At 37.6% G+C, this 24,916-nt stretch overlaps 1 protein-coding gene and 1 long non-coding RNA gene across 8 annotated transcripts in view; one reads left to right on the top strand and one right to left on the bottom strand.

Annotated features, from left to right (window-relative positions):
- LOC138761912 (ras-related protein M-Ras) overlaps positions 1-16,802 on the top strand; it is a 72,851-nt gene extending 56,049 nt beyond the window's left edge. For all 7 annotated transcript variants that reach the window (XM_069934861.1, XM_069934860.1, XM_069934862.1 and 4 more), the window contains 3 exons: positions 4,646-4,745; positions 12,377-12,456; positions 16,436-16,802. In XM_069934861.1, the coding sequence (XP_069790962.1) occupies positions 4,646-4,745; positions 12,377-12,456; positions 16,436-16,535 (280 nt within the window). In that variant the 3' untranslated portion in view covers positions 16,536-16,802. The remainder of the gene's footprint in view (positions 1-4,645; positions 4,746-12,376; positions 12,457-16,435) is intronic.
- Positions 15,799-18,014, bottom strand: LOC138761913 (uncharacterized). The gene is made up of 2 exons (XR_011356613.1): positions 17,718-18,014; positions 15,799-16,350 (listed from the first exon to the last, which is right to left on the bottom strand). It is a non-coding gene; the product is annotated as an uncharacterized lncRNA (long non-coding RNA).
- Positions 18,015-24,916: the final 6,902 nt, after the last annotated feature.

Genomic DNA, 24,916 nt, shown 5'->3' on the forward strand with positions numbered 1-24,916 from the left:
AAGATGGTGAAGCAACACACTGCCACCAGTGCGATACCAATAAGAACTATTTAAAAATAGTTGTGTAAATAAACTAGTGTACAAATTCAGTTATTTAAGTTGCACTGGAAAGAAAGTGATAAAGAACACTAAGTATTTCTTTATCTTGAGAAGGAGGGATGTTATATAATCAGGAATATGTGAATTATTTTGTAACTGTGTTAGAATACACCCTTCTCACTATAGTAACTGTAGTGCACCACTGTGGGGTGTATGTATATGTATATGAATAGTTTCCTGAGATGATGGAAGACATCAGTAAGTAAAGTCTCTTCTGTTATTTGAATCTTGCATCTCTAAGTTATATAATAAGCCTCCCAAGTAACAGTACAGTAGGTGACATAACAGTAGGTGAGATACAAAACAGAGGACATGGTTAAGGGGAAAGGGGAAGATGAGGGGGAACTTCTTCACATAGAGTGGTGGGAGTGTGAAACGAGCTGCTAGTGGAGATGGTGAATGAGGGCTAAATTTTAACATTAATAAAGAATTTGAATAGGTACATGGATGAGAGAGGAATGGAGGTCTATGGACTGGTGGAGGTCAGTGGAACTAAACAAAAAAAAAATGGTTTGGCAAGACTAATGGGCCAAAGGGGCCTGTTTCTGTACTGTAATGTTCTATGGTTCTATTCTAAATATATTGATGATTGGAATTATAATTTTAATCACTCACCTCTATCTTAACAATTCTCTGGATGGCTCGTTAATTGAAAAGAATGTGTAGAGCATGTCTCTTGTAAAAATTATAGCATTAAAACTGGATACAACACTTCTGATTTATTCCAAAGTAAGCTAGTGTACAAGTGAATTAACTTGAAGGTGGGTGCTGTCTGAATCTTAATCATCATTTTAATGCATATTTCCTTGTTTTTCCAATAATCGGATGGCATGGTTAGCACAGTGGTTAGCGCAACATTGTTACAGCGGCAGCACTATAGGGACCGGGGTTTGAATCCTCTACTGTCTGTAAGTAATTGGCACATTTTTCCTGTGCCTATGTGCATGAATCTTGGTAGCAGACTGGCATTTCAATACAGTTGAATTATGCATTTGCCACAGCTTCTCAACCCAGAATTTTGATTCTGAATCACAAGAGTGAGTGTTCAAGACCTACTTCAAAGAATTGAGTGTATATGTAAGATAGCATGCCCGTGCAGTATCATGGGAGTGCCAAATTGTTGAGGTTGCTAAACAAGGAAGTCTGTAGATGCTGCGGCTGAATGAACCATAAAAATGCTAGAGAAACTCAGCAGGTCATGCTGCATAAGTAGAAGTTAACAATGTTTCGTGCTTGGGCCTTTCGCCATTAAAGGTACTGGTGACAAAATTTCAGTCAGATGTTTGATCCAGTAGGATCACTGCAATATTATTTTCAGAATAAAACTTTTTTACACTGTCCCCAACCATCACTTAAAACACATCATTCATTAGTTTACCTCATTGTTATTCTGAGTGATATTGCCTACTGTAAAGAGCTGTGACTAACTGGGTCTCAGAACAGTGCTGGAGAAACTCAGCAGGTCACGTAGCATCCATAAGAAGTAAAGGGTAACCAACGATTCAGGTCTGAGCTCTTCATCAAGGTATGAGCAAAAAGCAGGTAGGTGCCTGAATAAAAAATGTGGGCGGAGGGGAGGAGGGAGGAGGGGCAGGGAGAGGAGTATAGGCTGACAGATAAGATTTTGTAGGTATATACAGGTGGGAAGGTAGAAGAGTTAAAAGCTGTAAAGTAATAAATAGTGTAACTCTATGAATGGAGAGGGAAAGGAAGGGAGTGGGGAGTTGAAGGAAAGAAGACAGAGAGATAATGAAGTAGAGAGACTCAGGGAGGGGCTTAACAGAGACTGAAGAAGTCAATGTATATGCTTTCTGGTTGGAGTGGTTGGAGAATGTCCAGACATAATATTAAGAGTTCCGCCAATTTGCAGTTAGCCTCAGTTTGGCAGTGCATGAGGCTATCCCCCAACCCCCCCCCCTCCCCTCCTCCATTCAGAGAATCCCCTTCTCTGAGGTTCGCTCTTTCCCTATCCCTCTGTCTCAACTTCCCACCCCTATCCTCTTCCCCTGCCCTTTCCTCCCTCCTCTCCTCTCTTCCCCCCCACCTTTATTTTGAGATGCCTGCCTGCATTTTGCTTGTACCTTGACGAAGGGCTCAGGCCCAAAATCTTATTTAGACTTCCTATAGATGCTACGTGAGCTGCTGTGTTTCATCACACTACAATCACTGCATCTGCAGACTCCCGTACTTAACACACACTGAAACTAAAAGGGCAAGTAAATCCCCTCACTGCAATTGAATTGAACTTGGGTGCACTGCTGATGCCCAGTGACCCAACAGCCTAACACAAAACAGATGTTGGGATTTGTCTGGTGAGTTTTTCCTTGACTGCTGCTACGTAGCCTCATTTGTGCCATCAGTTTGTATGATGTTTGTGATATGGAAGTTCAATTAAAACTCACCAACTGGAAACCCAGTGAGTTAATTTAAAAACACATAAAATGCTATCGAATGAGCAGGCTTAAATTTGGGGTTTGAAGGCTACAGTCATCTGGGACTGTACTTACAGGAATTTAGAAGAATGAGAGGGGATCTTATAGAAATGTATAAAATTATGAAAGGCATAGATAAGATAGAGGTAGGTAAGTCTAGAGACTGGAACGAGGGGACATAGCCTCAAGATACAGGGTACTATTTAAGATGGAGATGAGGAGGAACTGCTTTTCTCAGAAGGTGGTGAATCTATGGAATTCACTGCCCACTGAACCACTGGAGGGTGCCTCAGAAAATATATTTAAGACAAGGTTGGATAGATATTTATATAGTAGGGGAATTAAGAGATATGGGGAAAAGGCAGGTAGGTGGAGATGAGCCTAACATCAGATTAGCCATGATTTCATTGAATGACGGATCAGGCTCGACTGGCCAGATGGCCGACTCCTGCTCCTATTTCTTATGTTCTTTATCTTTGAATGGCACCAGCCAGATTACAAAATTGCTTGACTGAAAGAAGGTGGAAAATCTACCTGCTGACTTAGTGGGTAATATCTTAAAAAGTTATGAAACACTTGATTGTTTTTCATGCAGTATAATTAGACCACTAACAGTCGACATTACATTGATCATTTGAGAGCTTTGCTGAAGACTTTAGTGCCTTTTTTTACAAATGATGGTATTAATTTCCAAAGTACTAATCCTGACAGCAGACAGATGAGACATTATGCAGAGCAATGACAGTGGAGAATGACAAGAACATGTTCTGTGTAACCTACCCAATAAAGTATAAATTAATGCAATCAGCTGGTTAATTAGAAGTGCTCATCTTTAAAAAGGAGAGACCAGAACTTACAAAAGTGCCTTTCGCGTTCCTGTTGGAATGCTTCAAAGTACTTTTAAAGTCTAGTCACCATTATTATTAAGCCTATTTATATATAGTAGTCTCCCACAAACAAAATTGAGGTAATGACCTAACTAATCTGTGTTCTGTTGAATGAAGGATACATATTAATCTTAAGACCAAGTATAAAACCCCAGCTCTTATTCAAAATGATGAAAGTGATTCTTCTTCTATCCATTAAAAAAAATTCCAAAAGGTAAGTCTGGTCACCTTTAATAATGGAGTTGTCCTTCAATAATACGCTATAGAACCTTCCCAGACATGAGTCTTGGAAATAGAACTTGAACCAAAGATCAGAGGAGACATATCAAAGAGAATGTCATCAAATGATCTGTAGTTGGCGTACAGATTAGAGGAAAATACAATCTTCAAGCTCACAATTTTTGTACTGAGGGCAACAATTTTTGAAACTTAATAGGGTCAATGTCATGTCCTAATTAATGTGCTTGATGAATAATTCATGCAATTATTTGTATAACTTTCCTAATGATGATGTAAGCAATAAAAGTATTGGTTTCACCTGTCCTTGACATTCCTCAGTTCTCTCGCATGGCCTGTAGTGTTGGTTATAGTTCCACCTCATGCTGTTCCCCACAATCTTTAATTTCCTAACTGTTTGAAAATTTATGTTGCCTTAAATTTAATAAGATGAAGGGCCCAACCCTAAACATTGGTGATCCTTTACCCTTGGCTATAATTCTTGATCCTGCCTAATTTCCATAAACGTGGCTTACTGACTGGGTCATTAACTCGTAAAACAATCGGCAAAGTTAAACAAGAAAGTTTGCAGATGCGGGGATGAATAGAGTACACAAGCATACTAGAGAAGTGCAGAAGGTCACGCAGCATCCACAGGAATAAAGTGTAACCAATGTTTCAGGCTTAGGCCCTTTGTCAGGTAGATGATCTATTAGCTTGTATGTTAAACTGCTTGTGATGATCTTATCTATCACTTGAAAACTGGAAGTACAGTAGTCGTTTTTTAAACTTTTGCCAGTGTACAAATACACTTCCAACATTTTCTAAGAGATTTATGAAATATTTTAATTTGTAATGTACTCTGTAAATGGCATTTCATGGACAAATTGATTAAGTTTCTGAATGAAAAGGTGGTGATCACCTAGTTTAAAAATTAACTCTTGTTTGGAGTGTTGTTGAGTCTAACGCTGCTACACTGGTTTAATCTTGGTTGCTGTCCCACTGTTGCAGGGAATCATTCCCCATGATTTTGGTGGCCAACAAGGTGGATTTGATGCACTTGCGCAAGGTCACAAGTGAACAAGGGGGAGAGATGGCAGCTAAATACAGTGTAAGTATTATCAAAGGAAATTTTGTTGAACACTTTCCCTACAGAGCAGGACCATTGAGCTTATTGTTTTCCCAATAACTAGCACCGCGGTTCTTCTCCTGGGTGAGAGGTTCTTTACAATGAAGCCCAGATACTGCAGTGTTTTTTTTCATGCTGCCCATTTTTTATTCAGATAATTTTGTTTGAACAGCAAGGAGTTCTGGTACCTTGCAAGGTAGGTGTGAACAAATTGGGGGATTGTTTTTAGAAGGATCTCCTTAAGTGTAACCATCGTTCTCAGGTTAATTGACAGTATAAACCAGCTTTAAATCGGGATACAAACAAACATATATATTTATGCACATTCTACTCTGCTTCAACACAACTCTTTCTCCACTTCACAGTTTCTACTAATCAGTTATAAATTTTAAATTTTGACATGCATCACAGTAAGATGCCTTTTTGGCCCATGGGCCCATGCCACCCAATTACACCCAACTGACCTACAATCCCCAGTATATTTCAAACAGTGAGAGGAAACTGGAGTCCCCAGAGAAAATCCATGCAGATATGGGGAGAACGTACAAACTCCTTACAGACAGCGGGGAATCGAATCCATCCCGATCACTGGTGCTGTAACATCATTGCACTAACATTGCGGCTCTAAAATTCCCCACCTGTCTTTGTTTAGATTTGAATTCACATCCCTGGATCAATGGGTCATACCTTTAGTTCCCAGTCTCGTAACTTAACCATTATGCTAATATTCCCCTAATTCTTTATGTAAAATAAATGGTCATGTTTTATCAATTTGACAACAAAGGAGTTTTTTGGGGGGTAGACTTGTAAACAGAATGGAAATTATGTTGGCAGAGGGCCAAGTAGATTTTGCTGTTGCCCTTTAGATTGTACTATCAGCAGCAGGCATTGAGAACAAGAGCCCAGTATGCAGTGCTCCAGTTCCATTGGAACCATGCTTCCACCTCCCTTCGCTGCCTTTTAAAAAGTGCCATCTCTGATTTTTAGCGATTAATTTTTTTTAAACTTTATTTATTCATTCAAAAAGCAAATAATATATGACTTATACCGCAATTAAACATGAACATGAATGTTTTTTTTATATATATAGAAAAAAATAGAAAAAAAAAGAAAAGAACCCCCCCCCCTCACTTCAGCCAACTCTCTTAAGCAGAGCCATAAAAAAAGAAAAAGAAAGAACATTTTAAAAAGATGCATATTAAAATCTAATCAATATAAATTAAAATGTAAATATTCTGAGTATAACAGCCACTTATTAATTTAAAAAATTATAATTATGCGAAACAGATGTAATTTTTCCATTATTAAACAATATTTCATCTCATTATGCCATCTATTAATATCAATCATATTTGTATCTTTCCACGTACTAGCAATACATTTTTTTGCTACGGATAAAGCTAAATATACAAAAGCAAGCTGGAATTTATCTAATCCCAAGCCTTTCAGAGGTTGCAAACTACCCAATAAAAATACTGTTGGATCTAAAACTATTTTAATCTTATACAGATATTCTAAAAACGATTGAATTTTCTTCCAAAAAGATTGTATGACCAAACAGCATGAAAAAAAGTTCCAACCGTCTCACCACATCTAAAACACAAATTTGATTAATTAAAACCATATTTTTTTAATTTTTCAGGTGTCAAATATAATTGCTGTAAAAAATTGTAATTAATCATTGCATAATGTGTTTATCAATCTAGTTACATTATCATAACAGATATCTAACGAATCATCTTCAGAAAAAATAAAACCAATATCCACTTCCCAAATAATTTTAGATCTATCCCAACCTTTTTTATCCATACCATCCTGCAATATTTGATACATAAATAAAATATAACCCTTCACTGGTACCTTCATAAGAAAAGTCTCAAATTTAGTCATTTTAGGTAAAATCATATCTCGACCAAACATACATTTTACCCAAGATCAAATTTGATAATAAAGAATTCTTATCAATACCAAAATCTTCCCTCATCTGATTAAAAGACAAAAATTCACCCTCTTTAAAACAATCTCCCAAATTTTTCACACCTTTAAATCTCCAATGCAATAAACTTTGATTATGTATTGAAAAAGAAATAAGTTGATTATTATACAATGGAGTCAAATCCAATAATTTACCCCTAGAGCCTATCATTTTATTTTTCTTTATCCATAACTTCATTAAATGTTTTAGTATAGGCACATTATATTGTTGTTACAAATTTATATTCCACCTGAACAAAAATTGATGTATTTCAAATTCAGAAATACTTGCCATCTCAATTTTAGCCCAACTAGGAGGCCGTACCAAATCCATCAATGAACTAGTAAATTTAAGTTGGGCTGCCTCATAATAATTTTGAAAATGTGGTAAACATAGTCCCCCTAACTCATATTTCCAAGTTAATTTATTCAAAGCTACTCTCAAAAATTTACCCCTCCATAAAAACTCCCTAACCATTTTATTTAAATCTTGAAAAAAAATTTTATCAAGTAAATACGGAATAGATTGAAACAAATATTGTATATGCGGAAAGATATTAATCTTAATTGTATTTATCCTTCCCATTAAATTAATAGGTAAATCTTTCCATTTAATCAAATCAGTTTTAATTTTTTTCATTAAAGGAGCATAATTTAATTTATATAAAGATTGATAATTAACATTCAAAATTATACCCAGATATTTAATTCGATCAGTCCACTTCAAATTAATAATAATCTTACAAACTGAATAATCTCCTTCACTTACTGGTAATATTTCACTTTTTTCCCAATTAACTTTATATCCAGAAAGACATCCATATTGTATTAAACATTCCTTCAAATGCAAAAGTGACTGAGCTGGGTTTAGTAAATACACCAATACATCATCAGCAAATAAATTAATTTTATACTCATCTAAAACTTTCATAACTTGTATCTGTGTATTTTGTCTTATCAACTGTGCTAAAGGTTCAATCACTAATGCAAACAAAGCTGGTGATAAAGGACAACCTTGACGAGTTGATCGAGTTAACTTAAAAGATTCCAAAATCAAACCATTCGTCAATACTCTAGCTACCAGTTTACTATATAGAGCCCTAATCCAACCAATAAAAGAAGGACCCAACTTAAATTTCTCCAAAACTTTAAATGAAATCTTACATTCAACTCTATCAAATGCTTTTTCTGCATCTAAGGATATCACCATCGGATGATCTAAAGATTGTCAAAATCTATTAATCAAACTAATCACGCGCAAAATGTTATCTGAAGTATATCTATTCTTTATAAAACCTGTTTGATCAATATGAATCAACATTGGTAAAAATTTAGCCAATCTATTCGCTAATATTTTAGCTATTTTATAATCTACATTTAACAATGAAATTGGCCTATATGAAGATACTTTCAAAGGATCTCTATCTTTTTTAGGAATTACTGTAATTATGAAAGGCCGACATGGCCTGTTTCCGCTCCATAAATGGTTATATGGTTAAAGCACTAGAACAAGACTCAGGTAATTCATAATGTTCTCCAACTTGACGTAATACATCCCCAAACACTGTAGATAAATCCTCATTAAAAAAAATTATAAAATTCAACCAAAAATCCATCATCACCAGACGATTTACCGTTTGGCATTTCCAGCATAGCCATTTTAATTTCCGAATCAATAAATGGTTCTTGTTCTTCTATCTCCATCCTCTAATATCGGTGAATTCAACTGTGATAAAAAAAGATCAATCGATCCAGTTTCCTGTTTTCCTTCAGATGTATATAACTTTTTATTAAATGAATAAAACTCATCATTAATCTCACGAGGTTTATAAGTAATAAGAGAATTCCGTCTAACAGCATTAATAGTTCTCGATATCTGTTCTTTCTTTAATTGCCACGCCAATACCTTATGTGCTTTCTCTCCCCATTCGTAATATCGTTGTTTAGTCCTATAAATCACACATTCAAATTGATAAAATTGCAAAGTATTATATTTCAATTTCAGCCTAGATAATTCTATTTTATGATCTTCTGTAGCATCTTTCTGAAATTCCTTTTCTAACTCATCAATCTGTTTCTCTAATTCAAGACTCTGATTTAATCAATTCATTTTTTTATTTTAGAAGTATAACTAATTATTTGTCCTCTCAAATAGGCTTTCGTAGCATCCCATAATACAAACTTACTTCGAACAGAATTAGAATTTTCTTTCAAAAAAAATTAATTTGTTTTTTCAAAAAATCAGTAAATTCCATATTTTTTAACAACATTGTATTAAATCTCCAACGATAAACTATTTGAATTTTCTCAGAAGTCTCATATGTAAAATATAACAGAGAATTATCTGAAATCACCCTACTTTTATATTCCACTTGTTGTATTTTCCCTTGTAAATGTGCCGATACTAAAAAGAAGTCAATCCTTGAAAACAATTCAAGTCTAGATGAATAAAAGGAAAAATCTTTCTCTGTTGGATTAAGACGTCTCCAAATATCTACTAAATTAAGATCTTTCATCAATGCTTGGACCTGAATTGCCATCTTGGATTTTTTAACTTTCTTTGGAGATTTTTCTAATAAAGGTTCCAAAACACAATTAAAATCACCACCAACTAAAATATTATCATTAGCCTGAACCAAACATAAAAATGCATCCAAAATAAATACTTCATCATCTGCATTTGGAGCATAACTATTAAGTAAAGTCCAAAATTCACTAAAAATCTTACAATTCAATTTAAGAATACATCCTGCCTTTTCCTCCATTGATTGTAATTCAAAAGATACATTTTTATGTATCAAAATTGCTACACCTTTAGCTCTAGAATTAAATGAAGAAAAATATACATGCCCAACCCAATCCCTTTTTAATTTCACGCTTTCCATCACATTCAAATGTGTTTCTTGTAAAAAGGCAATATCAATTTTCATTTTCTTAATATATGCCAAGACTCGCTTATGTTTAATCTGACTATTTAATCCTTGAACATTAAAAGTAGCAAACCTCAACTTTGACATATCTACTACTATTATATAGGCCCTCCAATAAAAAAATCACAAATTAAAAACTAAAAAAAATTTAAAAAATAATAAAAAAAAGAAAATCCCCCCCCCCCACAAAAAGAACTAACAAAAGGTAGTAATCCATTTTTAGCGATTCTAATGCATATCTTTGCCCTGAGATGGTTTCTGTTTCTCACCACGTCTGGTGCTTGACCTGCTGAGTATCTTTTTCCTCCTAATTCTAATGCCCATGTTTGCAATGTGGATACTGCATTTTTAGACTCTGCATTGTTCTCAAATATCATGGCACACCACTTTCTTGAAAATTTGGCAACTATATCTAAATTCTATAGGAGCACAATTATATTGTGGACTATCGTGCCTCGCTGCCCTGCCCTCCCCATCTACCCCTCAATTGTCGGGAGTGGGGGAGGGAATGGTGGGGGTCCATCCCATCCCAATCAAGAAAAAGTCAAGAAAAAGAAAACAGCCTGAGCACTAACGTGACAAACCCATAAACCCCTGATACATGTTTCATACATTTGCTGTGAACATCCTGAAAGTTGTGTGTAACTGTAGTTGTTTGAGTGTTAAATTGGGAGGGAATGGGATAGAAAAGTTTGAAATCTACAGAAAATATGTATAGAATTGATAATTGTAAACTGTAATCAAGGTTGATGTTGTCAACATTAATATCGATAAGACTGATGACTTTCTGAGTTTAAGTTTGGAAAATCACAAATAAAATATATTTTTTTAAAATCACAATACACGAGCCTTTGCAGTACCAACTTTATTCTTTGCCATTAAGTATAAGATGCCACCACCAACAGAAGTAAAAGGGATACCCATGTCAACAAAGTAAACTGATTCGAAGACATCAATTATCATTATCATTTCAAGTTAAGGGTTGGGGGGGCAATGGTTTATAGAGGAAGCTTCTTCACTCTGAGAGTGGTGGCTGAGTGGAATGACCTTCCGGAAGAGGTGGTTGCAGCGGGGTCAATTTTGTTATTTAGGAGAAGGTTGGATGAGTATATGGATGTGAGAGGATAAGAGGGTTATGGACAGGGAGCTGATAGGTGGGACTAGAGGAGTTCACTTAAATCGGTGCGGACTAGAGGGGCCGAGATGGTCTGTTTCTGTTCTGTAATTGTTATATGGTTAAATGATCTATCTAGAGAGTAGGTAGCAGCTTCCACTGCTCCAAAATCTAATTCTACAAGCACATACAGTAAAAATCTTTGGTTTCTGGTACCTGAGGGGATCGCAGAGGTCGGATATGCAAATTTTCTCATTGACTTAAGACACACTCTTGCAATGCCTAACTAATATACCTGCTTGAAGTACAAACAGTTAAAAAGACAAAAGTCAATGCAAATTGTAAAGTAATTTGAAGAAAAAAATCAGTTTGTAGTCCTTAATTATGTAAAGTTCACTTTAATTGGGTAATTCCCGTAACTTACAAAATTTAAATTCAAGGCCCGGTCGCTGGTGCTGTAACAGTGTTGCATTAATTGCTACACTAACTAATTAATCCCTTCTCTCCCAAGTTTACAAATAAAGTTTTATTCACATACTTAATACTGATAAAGATAAAGACTCTTACTAGGAGGAATAAGGAGAGAGTTGGCCCAGCGGAGAGCCACATTGGCCAAGTCTTCATCCTGGGCACCATTTTATTCAGAACAATATTAATGAAACTTTATTCAAATAGCTGTTGCGGGCTGAGCACAAATGGGGCGCTATGCTGGTTAAAGTTTGTTACCATGTACACCAAGGGGTGTGTAGCTTTGGAGAATATTTTCTTTTACAATTATAAACTTTTAAAAAAATGTTTTAATGTATTTATTTCCTTTTTTGCCAGTTGTTTGAATTCTGGATGCAGGATTTACTATATATTTATTGAGAGATTCAAACAAGCTGCTAAAGAAGTAGGATTACTTCGTGGAATAAACCTATTGAAAACTACATCAAGATCTTTACTGCAATATTTTTGTATTAAAATCTTTGTTTTGGCTAATATGAAGGAGAGAGTGTCAATAATTACTGTTAGTGTCAACAACCACTGCTAGACCCCTTGACTATGGTTAATTAAGGCTTAACTTCTAAATAATATCTCACTAATAGATGATGTATTAAAATGGGCTGTTCAGCAACTGTTAGTGTCAATTTCAAGTGTCAATTTCAAAGCTGCAGCACAAACTTTCTTTCACAGAGTGACAGGGTCAATCTTCATAAAATTTCTTCCACAACTCATCAAGCTGTCAACATTTCAGTATTTCCATGAGTTAGACACAGAGTAATCAACCCCTAACATCCCCTTTAAAATTTATTTACTTTCTCCCTGCATCAGTGCAGTTTTTCTATGGATTTCCCAATATTGTCACTAATTGCATTCTGCCATTTGCACATCCATCTTTGAGGAGACAACCATCTGCACTGAATAAAAGGCATTAACTTTTGCCATTTCTGTTGAAGTTCATTACTAAAATGCTGGATGTAATACATTGGCTATTTTTGCAACCCTTCTCCCAATCCTGAAGGGGTAATGTTGCAAGGTTCAATCTTTGAATTTCCCACTGTAATCATGTTTACCTTTGAAGTTAATTGAGAAATCCTTTTCTCCTACTCAAGATACCTTACATCGAGACGAGTGCTAAAGATCCCCCTTTGAATGTTGACAAAGCCTTCCACGATCTTGTCAGAGTCATAAGGTGGGTACCCACAGTTCAGTCAGACTTCAGTAATATTGTTCCCTTGTTCTGAACTGCCAAAATACTTCTAACACAGAGACACTGCTGTGTGTAAATGAGAAGGCAGTGAGTAGTGGACGTTACTTGGTTTGGTAGAATATTTCAATGATTGCTCATTTTAAGTTTAGACTTGTGGACAATCTCTCAGCAGCTGCCAGGAGGAATAGGAAATTGATTTCTTAATTCTTCTTGGAAGTTTTTATTTCAGTTGTTAAATATTGCATGCTTCCTGTGGAACATGGAGAGAAACACAGTCTTTGTCTTTTGAAATTTTATTTTTATTTTCACACAAGCTTGTACAGCTATATACAGCGTCATGCCAATCATGACAGTTCATATTCAAATGTACATATATTCATTTTCTTTTTGACTATATATACAAGGCCGTGTCTCTACCAACCCTCCTCCCCCCACACATAAAACAAGACAACTCACACAAACTTCAATCAACAACAACAAAACTTTAATGCCAGGAAAATAAATAACAAGGGATTGTCGTAGCTCAGTGGGCGGCCTCTGGGCCGATATTCCTGACTTTCCTTGATTGGAATCAGTGCGAGGGTGAGGAAACCACAGCAAGGAATGGCAAACCAATCACCGCCATGCGCCTAGGTAGTGTATGTATGGTTGCCAGATCCTATGAAAAGTATCGTATTTGTTTCTCAGGTTATGTTATTTTCTCCAGGGGAACACAGCTCTTCATTTCCTTGTTCCATCGTTCAATACTAAGACTAGAGTTGGACTTCCAAGTCACTGCAATGCACTTCTAGGCCATTGCCAATGCAATTAACACAAATTGGATTTGAAATTTGGACAGCTTCATTGTAAGCCTTATGTCCATTATATTTCCCAGCAAGGAACTTCTCTGGGTCCTGTGGGAATCACTTGTCTATAATTTTCTCCAGGACTTGGCCTAGATCTACCCAAAAGGGCTTCACCTTGATACATGACCAGGTTACATGCACAAGCGTCCTGGTCGCAATACCACATCTGAAGCATTGGTCTGAGAGTTCTGGTTTTGATCTGTTTAGTTTCTGCGGCGTTATATAAAACTGGTGCAAATGGTCATACTAGACCCTAACCCTAATGTACCTTGCATTGATGACCATGGTCATGCTTTCCCGCTGGTCAGACCAGCATCTCTCAACAATTGCAATGCTCAAGTCCAACTCCCATCTTTCTCTCGACCTATGAAGGCCCAGTTTGGGTCCAGTTTTCTCCCTTGAAAGGGCCTCCAACTGAACAGTGTTATTCCATGACATGACCCCTTCCTTGACTTTTGCACTGAATATGAGCAGATCATTGTACAAGCATGTTTCTTCACAACCCACTCCAATATTCTGTGATGCCATTCTTTCATATTGGCTGCTCTTGATGGGAGTCCAAACTACACAATTGTCTGAGAAATACAGGAAATGCAGACGCTGGAATACTGAGCAATCAAAAGAGAAGCTGGAGGAACTCAAGGAGGTCCATGGGCAGAAATAGTCAGTCAACATTTTAGGTTGAAACCTTTTCTTGAAGCAATCTCGATTGAAAGGTCCAGCCCAAAACATTGACTGACCATTTCTGCCTATGGATGCTGTTTGACCTCTCAAGTTCCTCCAGCTTCTCTTTTGTGTCTTATTCAATTGTTTAACTACTACATTCTGGAATTCCCTACTTACATTTATTTTTTGAAGCAAAATAAACTATCAGAACCTGTTCATTATTATGTGGCTCAGTTTGATAAAAACTTGATGGAAATCTTTCTCACTATCTTGCAATTCATTGGATTAGTGCTCCTTCCATTTAAAGAAAGAGTATCTATATTTATAACACATTGGTGGGTCATCCATTGAATTATATCCGACATTTGGACACTTGTTTTAGGTTGATGCCATAGCACATTGTGAATATCAAATCACCAGTGGCTTGAGTGATTTGTATTTTTGTTGGTTGAGGAAAGAATTTTAGTCAGCACCTCAAGAAAACAGTTTGTTTTCTCAAAATCATCTTATAATTTTTATTATATGTATTAAGCAGAAGGTTAGTGCCACTGTGCAAGTTAACCTTCAATGGACAACAGGAAATGCTTGAGGGGATGATTATCCTGATAAGAGGGAATCATAACCATTTATACTTTGGTCCTTCACTTACAGAGTCAGGGGTCAGAAACTCTTCAAATTTATTTAGTCATCTTTGCAAGCAATTTTATCTTTTGCAAATATCACTTCCATAAATATCAATAGGCGCAATATCAATTTCTGTAAATTGGCAATCTTGGTCAAAGAAGCGGAGCATTGACAATCTTATCCTGAGTGGTGGAGGCTGGTACAATAGAGACATTCAAAAACCTTTTTGAGAGGCATGTGTATATAAGTAAAATAAAGGGTTATGGGCCGTGAGGGAGGGAAGGGTTAGATTGATGTTGGTTACATAGGTCGTCAGAACATCGTGTTGTAATGTTCAATAAGCCACAAGATGAATGACGGGGGAAAAAGTAAATTCATTATATTTGTGGACCACTTCCTGTCCAATCTTGAGATCGAAGTTAATTTTACTATTAACCATTCCCAGATCACTTTGCACTTCAAAGTGTCCATTCAAGAGGGTTTTAAGAATCAGCTGCCCGCAGTGGGACAATAGTCTTACAAAGCCTGGATGAGTGGCTAGGTGAATCAATTGGATTTTTAAACTTGATGTTATGATGGAGCTCACCATCTTGAATCTCATGTGGTTGGATGAGTATTCACCCACAGTTTTTTTGAACTGTTCAGAAGGAGTAGAAATGTTAATTGTGCAAACTAGTATTGTCCCTAAATCTAAACTGGCAGTGAATGGAAAAAGATACCAACTTTGCTGTGGTGAACTGCTAAACTGCTGTATTTCTGATTACCTGGTTCTGTCCTGCCTTGTGGCTGTACCTGTGGCCCCTTCCTCTTTTGACCTTGGATAAAACCTCTAACATTTTGACCCTTCCCCAGAAAGCCCAGGTCATGGCATCGGATGAGGTCCCTGTCCATTGTGAATAAAAGCTTGAGAATCAGTGACTCAGTCTCAGCCTCTTGAGTTATTTACTGTGTCAGTTGCTGGTCATGAAATTCACCCAGTTTTTAATTTATGAAATGTTTGAATTACCATTGTGACGATTTACTGTAAAGCAAAGAGTAAATTCTCACAACGTTTCATGATTTGACTCAACAATTTTACTTTAAATTAAAAAATATACTTATTCAATAATTCCATTCCTTACCCTCATTTATCCTATTATGTGAAATATTTATAGATCATTCAAACCAATAAGTGGGTTTCAACCTATGCTCTATTTAAACTTGTTCCCAGCTTTATTCACCTCCTTGTCTTTTTCTATCATCCTTGTGTGCATTTTTTGCTCTCAAATGAATTTGCATTATTCACTTCAACAGCTCCTTGCAGTAAAACACAATGCGAGAGAAACTTAGCAGGTCAAACAGTGTCCTTTCATGTAACAAAAATAAAGATACTGAACATAACCAGTGTTTTGGGCTTGAGCCCTTCATCAAAGGATCATAACTAACAATTTGGGCTGGAGATCATCATTAATGTATGCCATGCTTTATTTTTGCTACAGAGTGCACTGTTTGACCTGCTGAGTTACTCCATCATTGTGTTTTTACTTCAATTACGGTGCCTGCAGACTTTTGTGTTTTAGCTGCTTGCAGTTTCAGGTTCCATATTTTTTCCCCTGGTAAAGCTTTCTCTCTGATTCTTTTTTCAAGTTGATCATGCCTCCAGGGGTCCTTCTGTCTGCATGTCCAAAAGCCAGTTTGTTTTTATGTTTTGCCTCCATCTCTTGCTTGTCTGTCCAGGAATGAAGCAAAGGCTTTCATTTGCCTGAAGAATGAGAACAATGGAACATTTGGCAAAAGTCGGGCATTAATTAAAGATGTGCTGTTTCTTTGTGTCTAATTCCAAACAGGCAACAAATACCAGAGAAGAGCCAGAAAAAGAAGAAGAAAACAAAATGGCGTGGGGACAGGACAGCTGGGTCAAACAAATTGCAGTGCTCAGTCATGTGATCAATCTCTTGCCGATTTGAAAGCTGCTATTGTTGAATCAGAGAGAACGTTGAATCTAAAGCTAAGTTATGTAACGCCTGTATGTGTCACAAGGACATTTAAGCCTGTGCACAGTAAACTGTAGCAGTGTTATTTATACTGTGAGGGAATGCTCTTCCCTCTATGGAGCAGGTTTGCACACTTGATTCCAGTCTTGTGAAATGTGAAGGCCTGAGTCATCAGACTTGCATCAAACTGAAACTCAACATGAAGCCACTTTGAAGAAAAGATTGGTCTTTGTTTCCTTGCCTTTCACTTTCAAACCATACATCAATTTAAACAGCAGCACCAGGCTGAATTTATCAAGCATACAAGATTGTGGGCAATGAGGCACCTTGAGTTTTTTTTTAAAACAAAGACACAGGGCAATGCCACGAATTGTGCAAGCAAGAGAGTGGAATGTGAAGGAGACAAAAAATTGCATTGGCATTTGCCTCTTGGATATTGCATCAAATTTGACATGAAATAAGCTTGCAAAATGCAGTTCTTTCTTGTGTGTGCACGCATGCGCGCGCACACACACACACACACACACACACACACACACACACACACACACACACACACGTATGAAGAAAGGTTTTGCAAGGACTGTTCTGCACAAGGGGCCAGTGTCTTCAATTGGTAACACTTAGAAAAAGACCCTCAAAGAGGTGGGCTGAAAGTGTTTTTTTTAGCAATGGTTAAATTATCTGCACTTTTGTTGGGGTTTCAAACCTATTTTATCTGTGCATTCTTTGTTAAAACTGCACTGCATTTTTTTTTGAGTCAATGTTGGGTAACTGGCACCTTCTTGTACCAGACATGCAAAAAAAAGAGATTTTAAGAACTGATCAAAAAGGGAATGTCGCCCCACCTTGCCAAGATAGGAAACAAAAATCATTGCTCTTGTGTTTTCTGTGGTAACTTTACCACGGTTAACATGCTTCCATGAGGAACTAAGTGAAAAGAAGCTTGAATGTCAAGAGGTAAGAATAGCTGTAATTGTTAGGGAGCAAGCATGAGTTTAAATTGTTTAAATTCAATTTTCAGTTCTGGCTTTGCATTGCAAACATTGATAATTGTGAACTTTAATAGGGAAAACTCCTGTTAGATTAATGGCAGAAAATGAGCAGGAACCACTGCACAGCCGTACAGACTTACCCTGTACATGAAGTTTCTAATGGCCTCACCACACAGATCAAGTCTTCAGCTGCTTTCCTTATTTTATGGAGTTTGCACTCCAAATAGATTGGTGGATTTGTCTTTTTTTTTGGTGTTTGCTTAAGTGATTTTTAAGTGATGTGCCACTGGAAGTAACTCTGGTGACATCCCTCAGTATTGCCTTGGATTGTCACAAACATTCAATGTTTTGAGCGTAGAGCTGAGACAAACTCCTGCCTGTAGCTGGAATCATTCCCGAGATGCCCAGCATTTACCCTGAAGCCATGATTGTTTAATTGTGAGGTCATATAATTGTTTAATTGTGAGGTCATGTAATTGCTGATGAATTGCAATCACCAGCAATAGAATTAGAATATTGTTGCCCCATTGGGGCTCCTTTGCAAAACAGCCCATGTACTCCAGGGCTCTGCCACCAGAAGAATGAGAGGGGATCTTACAGAAACATATAAAATTATGAACAGCATAGATGTGAGATAGAGGTAGGTAAGTTGTTTCTATTGGGAGGGAAGACCAGAACTATGGGACATAGGTTCAGGATTCAGGATTGTAAATTTAAGACAGAGATGAAAAGGAACTGCTTTTCACAGAGGGTGGAGAATCTATGGAATTTGCTGCTTATTGAAGCAGTGAAGGCAACCTCAGTAAATATATTCAAGACAAGGTTGAATAGATTTCTACACAGTAAGGGAATTAAGGGATATGGGGAAAAGGCAGGTCCGTAGAGACGAGCATTTTATCAGATCAGCCATGATCACATTGAATGGAGGATCAGGCTCGATAGGGCCAGATGGCCGACTTGTGCTTCTATTTCTTCTTACCACAGGGTTCTGCCACTTGAGTACTCTTGAGATTTACATTGCTGTGGATTGACTTAGGTGAATTGCTTTTGGCTGAGGAATGCTTTTTGTGTCTTGCACAGTTATTGTTAGATGATAGACTGTCATTGGATTCCCATTATGGAACAAGCACGAGTGAGGAATTAAAAGAAATCCTAAAAGGGTTTCTGGCAATGTAGTTGTTGTAGATAAAAGCAGCAATTGGTTTATGCATGGAAAGTTCCACAAGCTTAAATATATACTTGTCAATGGTTAGTGATGTTTAGGGCAGTGAGTCTGTGGAACTTGTTGCCATGGACGGCTATGGAAGTAAGGTTGTTGGGTGTATTTAAGGCAGAGATTGACAAGTATTTTGATTAGTCAGGGCATATCAAGGGTTTCGGGGAGAAAGCTAGGGAGTGGGGCTGAGTGGGTGGATAGATCAGTTCATGATTAGAAATTGCAAAGCAGATTCGATGGGCCAGTGGGCCTACTTTGCTCCTATATCTTGTGATCTTGTGAGTGTAAATGAATTTTTTAATATAGTTATGGTATCATTTCTTTTTACTAAAAAAGGGCTATTTTTGCATTACATCTGAATGGTGGCAATCTCTGCCCTTCCCTCTCCAGATTATGTGTTTAGACCAGTGGAGCAGAAATGCTCAGCACTGAATTTGACTAAAGTGAGTGTGGCCTTTGAGTCAGGGCAGATACCCCACAGAACTTCAGTATCTGAGGCCATAGTTCAAAGACAGCCTAAACAGAGGAGGCAAATCTTATCTGACCATTGTGGGGAGTGAGGGGGTTCTAATGGGTGAAGCTAAACTGCTTCAAACCACTTCATGGATGTCAGCATAAAAATGTCATCAAGTAGCCTTGCTCTGCATTATGATTCAAGGTGAGTGGGCAAAGCAGCAAATTGTACAAAATATTGTTTCTGATGTCCGAGTGGAGCTGTACTATTGGAGTAGTTTAACTCGCTCCCCTGTAACAAATGTTGGAAACTTCATCTCCTCGCCGTCACTAAGAACCTGTACAGTTGGCCCATTGTTCCTGGATCAGTTCAAGACTTGTGAAGTTATCACTTATGTATCAGAAGATTTGTCTGCAAATGTTATGTAAAGCAACCAGGCATTCCTTGCATTTTCGAAAGCCCACATGGTTATCATCAGACTTGAACTATTGGCACAAGCCACTTATTTGTTGCAATATTTTTATGTATGTAATACTGTGACATCTCCAGAACACCAATACTTTAAGTGCAATTTGGCAAATGTGTTTATGCATTAAATTGTTTGAACAACAGTTTAAAGGGATAGCAATCACCCTTCAGTATTTGACACCGGAGAGGTTAAGGGCTTTAATTGGTGGCATTTAAGAGTTAACCACAGAACCATGTGAAGAGCAATCATTTTACAGTGAATTCAAATGATTTCCAAGTCAACAACAAATGGAATGCATTGACAACTGTACTTAATATTAATTGGAATCTGGGTTTAATGTGTGGTAATTTGTACAATGTGACTTCATTTGCAACAAAAAAAAGTTTTAATAAAATTCTAACTGGAAAATTGCCAACTACAATGTTTTGAGCAAGATACACGTGGAGAAATCGAATGTATAATTTTTGACCAAAAATACTTTTAATTTTACTCAAGTCTAAAGTGCAAAGGACTGAATTTTCATTGTATCCAAGAATTCAATCTGAGAAGGGAGCAAATTCAGCAACTTGAGGTAACTCACTTTCTCTTTTTGTATCAGGTCTGACCGTTTCTACAAATCCAAATGTAGTACTTGTCCAGTTTCCCTCCTCCACCAGCTTGGCCTGACCTTGTGCTATCCCTTATCGCTCTACATTTCACAGCTTCTACATGTCTATTTGTTTCTGTTTTTGTAAAACCCATCAACCAATTGACATATTGATGGCTTATCACCATGGTAACTTTGGCCTCTTCCAAGTGGAGGGGTCCCTTTCTGTCCTGCCCATCCTTCCCCCACTCTCCATACAACTTGTAACGAACAATTCTCACTTTTTCCATCCTGGTGAAAGGTCTTGGACCTGAAATATTAAACTGCTTCTCTTTCCACAGATACTACCTAATCCTTTGAATAGTTCCAATCTTTTTTTTTAATTTGGGATTTTTTTGTCTGTGGAAAGGGTCAATGAAAAAAGCAAATAGATTGCCGTTACTGCCACTTGCTTCAATCAATCACAATTTTGAAACAGTCATGCAACACAGCAGCAGACCATTTAGCCCATCATGCCTTTGCTGAGCATCCAGTATTTTCTTTGGCTTGGCTTCGCGGACGAAGATTTATGGAGGGGGTAAAAGTCCACGTCAGCTGCAGGCTCATTTGTGGGCCTATACTAACCCCTTTTACTAACATTTAGTCCATAGCTTGTCCAGATACTGAACTGTTGAGTGTCCATGATACCTATTCTGTACATTTCAGAGTTTCAAGTTTATTGTCATCTGACTGTTCATATGCCATCAAACAAAATTAGTGTTTTTTTTTTGGTGTGTGTGTGTGTGTGAGTGTGTGTGTGTGTACACATAAAGGTATAGTTTAAAAAAAAACATATTTGATGGCACATAAGACCCACCTGCATATAAGACTCCCCCCCCCCCCCCCACACCTCATTTCACCAGGGAATATTAAGATTTTTAAAGAAATATATTTTTTTTTAGTATGCATGTTTTAGTGTATTTACAGGTAGGCAGGTCCATGTTTTAGTGTACTACGGATAGACCAGGTCTTACCATGTTTTATCTGGCATCATTTCATTGAGGGCAAATGCTAGGATGAGTAGGTAAGTGTTCATTCTATGTCCAGGATAGCATCAGCAACAGTGGCAACAGTATTTGGGGGACGGGGGGAGGGGGGGGGGGTGTTAGGATAAGGAGTAGTGGCACGGGGGAGGTTGGTTTAGTTAGCAATAGCAGCTCTCAGGGTGGAGGAGGGCCTTCAAGTGATGCCCCAGACCCTTTGGTGGATCCCTTCATCCATAATACTGGACCCTAGCGGCAATACTGAATGGACGGCGGGGATCCCTCCCTCCCTCCCTGATGACAGGTTCAGGTGGCAATACAATTCTCTCCAAAATGTCACCTTGGCATACAAGACCCTGGGTAGTTTTTCAGGTGATTTTGTTTGTGGGGGGGGTCCCTATATATCGTCAAATATGGTACTCAGTTACAGGATATTATTCATCAATCTTATAGTCTGTAGGAAGAAGCCATTTTCAATTCCTTGCAGGTCTGATTTTGATGCTCCTGTACTTAACTGATGGTAGTGTTAAATTGATCCTGAGTTTGCTTGAAAACAAACACAAATACAACCACAAAAATTAATTCTAATAACTTTAGAAAGCATGAGAACTCTGATACAGCAAGGAGCTAGTCTCATCCCAAGAGAGTCTGCCTCATGACTTTTGTGTTGCATATTTATACAGATAAATTTTTTAGCCCTCCAGAATACTCAAACAGACTTCCCCATATAAGTACATGTTTCTTAAGATTCTCTGGGGATTTGTTAATCAGGGTCATGTCCTTAACCTAATGGTTAATAGTTTTTTTTACTGTCTTTGCCAAATGTGGAGGAGTTGTTGATCTTCAGCTTTGCTGAATTATCAAAACACAATGGAATGTTCTCTGCTATATTATTTAGGTTACTACTTTAAAACTTACATTCTTAGTAGTAGGTCAAAGAAACTGTGTGCTGGATGGTAAAGGTGCTCAATAACAATAGCTCATCTCCATTTCATCCCACCTCCCCTGATATTTGATGTTCTTTCCTGGGTTGGGAAGATTGAACTTTTAATGGCATCGAATATTCTTGTTCAAGTGACCGTTTCAGACTTAGTTTAAAGGCACCAATATATACTTAAAAATTAAAGTGCAAAGGTTGATGGCACCCTGCTTTATCTGCAGAGGAATTCTATTTGTTGTTTGGTCTTTTATTCAAGTTTATTATCTGATTGTACATACTGTATACAACCCAATGAAACAATATCTCTCCAGATCATGTTGCATGCACAAAAACACACAATATGCAGTACATAATGATCACAGAAATAATCAAAATAAATAAATATTTGGGATGGCATTTATGGTTACAGGATACTGTTCATCGGTATCTTGATTTTGATACTCTTGGTGGTAGTGAATTGAAGATACAGTACACAGGATGGAAACAGTCTTCTATAACTCCTTGATCCCTATTTGGACAACACTCCCAATAAATGTCTTTAGAGGAAAGGGAGATCCCAGTGATCCTCTTGGCTGTTTTTTAATGATCCTCTGGTCTGATGCTTTGCAGCTACAGTAGTGGCCTAATTCTTTTACTTACCTTGTTAGGTCAGCATCCCACTTGGTTACCGCGAGTGTCGGAGGCGTCCTGAGTTAGTTTGACTTTTGGTAGCCATCTTTGTTGTATGCATGTACAGTTGCAGGAGCATGCACAGGGTGATCGAATATTGTAGTGCTGGTAGGAGCATGGGCAGTAGGGGCAGATCATGAATCGGGAGTTTAGATCGAATACTAATGTGGAACCATAGAGAAGGGTGAGTGAAACATTCATAACTTTAGTTGACCGTTAGCACTAATGTTACTTTATATTCATGGAGCATCAGTGCAGATGTTATTTATGAATATTTCATGTCAACGTTAAAGAAGATTATTTCAAGTTTACATGTTAATTAAAAGATAAAAATACATCTTGACTTGTATTGAAACTAATTGAAAACATGCCACTAATAAGTGCCTCACTTAGCTTTCAAGTGACTATTTATTGGATCAAAGTCACTATAGCTACCATACTACAACAATGCAGCCAGACAGGACACTCTCAATTGTGCCCATGTAAAAGGAGGTCAGTTTGGGACCTGAAGGCCTTGCCTCAGCCTCCTGAGGAAGGGTATGTGCTGTTGCACCATACTGACAAATCAAGTTTATTGTCATCTGCTTGCACAAGAACCAACGAAATGGTCCTTGGTGCAAAACACACAGACATACAAGACATAACACACATACAGACAAACAATACATCTGCTGGACAAGCATTCCTATACAGGTACTCCTTGACATGTCCGTATTCTATTTTGGATGACTGGTTGAATTTCAGAATGGAAGTATATTGGAATTGCCCTGTATCCCACAAGATGAAGCTGCCGGTGATAATGAAGAGTAAAACAAAAGATATAATTTTATTCTCTATCTCTGAATCCTTCTCATTTGCTGTGGACCCTGAGCATCCTTCGGACTCTATTGGCCTCTAAAATCTGTCTGACAGTCAGAATATTGAGTAACAGAATCAGGAAAAATGGGACACAAGGAGTTAAAATGGTGAAAATCTCCACATGCCAACCTCTCACGAGAGGCATTATTTTCATTGGTTAGGCCCGATTTTCACCGTAATCGCGTTAAGTTTTATATTTTTTTAATTTAAAAAAATGTTTGTCGTATGTGTGGATGGACGTAAGTTGCATAGGTCATAAGTCGGGGAGTACCTGTATGCGAATAAATAAATCATGTTTAATGAATACGAGAGTCTCAGATGGTTAGTGTGAGCAGTTCCTTTGGTCATTCAGCATTCTCACTGCCCTTGGGAAGAAGCTATTCCTCAGCCTGATGGTGCTGGCTCTGATATTTCAGTGAAAGAAGCCATGCACAGGGTGGAATGGGTCCTCGGTGATTTTGTATGTCCTTTTTGGCAATTACCACATTGATGGGGGGAGGGAGATTCCAGTGATCCTATCTGCCATTCTTATTGTTCTCTAGATCTTTTTTTCCAATCCATTTCTCTCCAGCAACCACACCACACTCTGATGCAGCCAGCCAGGATGCTCTCACTATTGAGTTCCTATAGAAGGTTGACCTACTGGTTGGTGGCCAGTAGCCTTACCTACTTCAGTCTTTTCAGGAAGTGAAGTCACTATTGCACCTTCCTGACAAATGAGGAGATGTGTGTCCATGATAAGTCACTAGTTAACTGAACTCCAAGGAACTGTGCCTCTCCACTGTCTCCACTACAGAGTGTGTAATGGAAGGTGGTCATTCCTGGTCCTCCTGAAGTCCACAGTCACCTCCATCGTCTTGTCCACATTGAGGCTCCGGTTGTTACTCCATATCACAAGTTTTTCCATCTCTTCTCTATAGTTTGACTCATTTGTTTTTTGCTGATGCGGCCAACTTGATGACACTGTTTGAGCTGGATCTGGTGATGCACTCATGGGTCAGAAACATGAACAGGAGCAAGTTGAGCATTCAGCCATGAGGGGCACCAGTGCTCAACATGATGGTGATCGACATTCTGGTAACAACCCAGACAGACTGAGGACTTACTGTTAAGAAGTCTAGAATC

The sequence above is a fragment of the Narcine bancroftii genome, chromosome 4 (assembly GCF_036971445.1).
Source record: "Narcine bancroftii isolate sNarBan1 chromosome 4, sNarBan1.hap1, whole genome shotgun sequence".
Lineage (NCBI taxonomy): Eukaryota > Metazoa > Chordata > Chondrichthyes > Torpediniformes > Narcinidae > Narcine > Narcine bancroftii.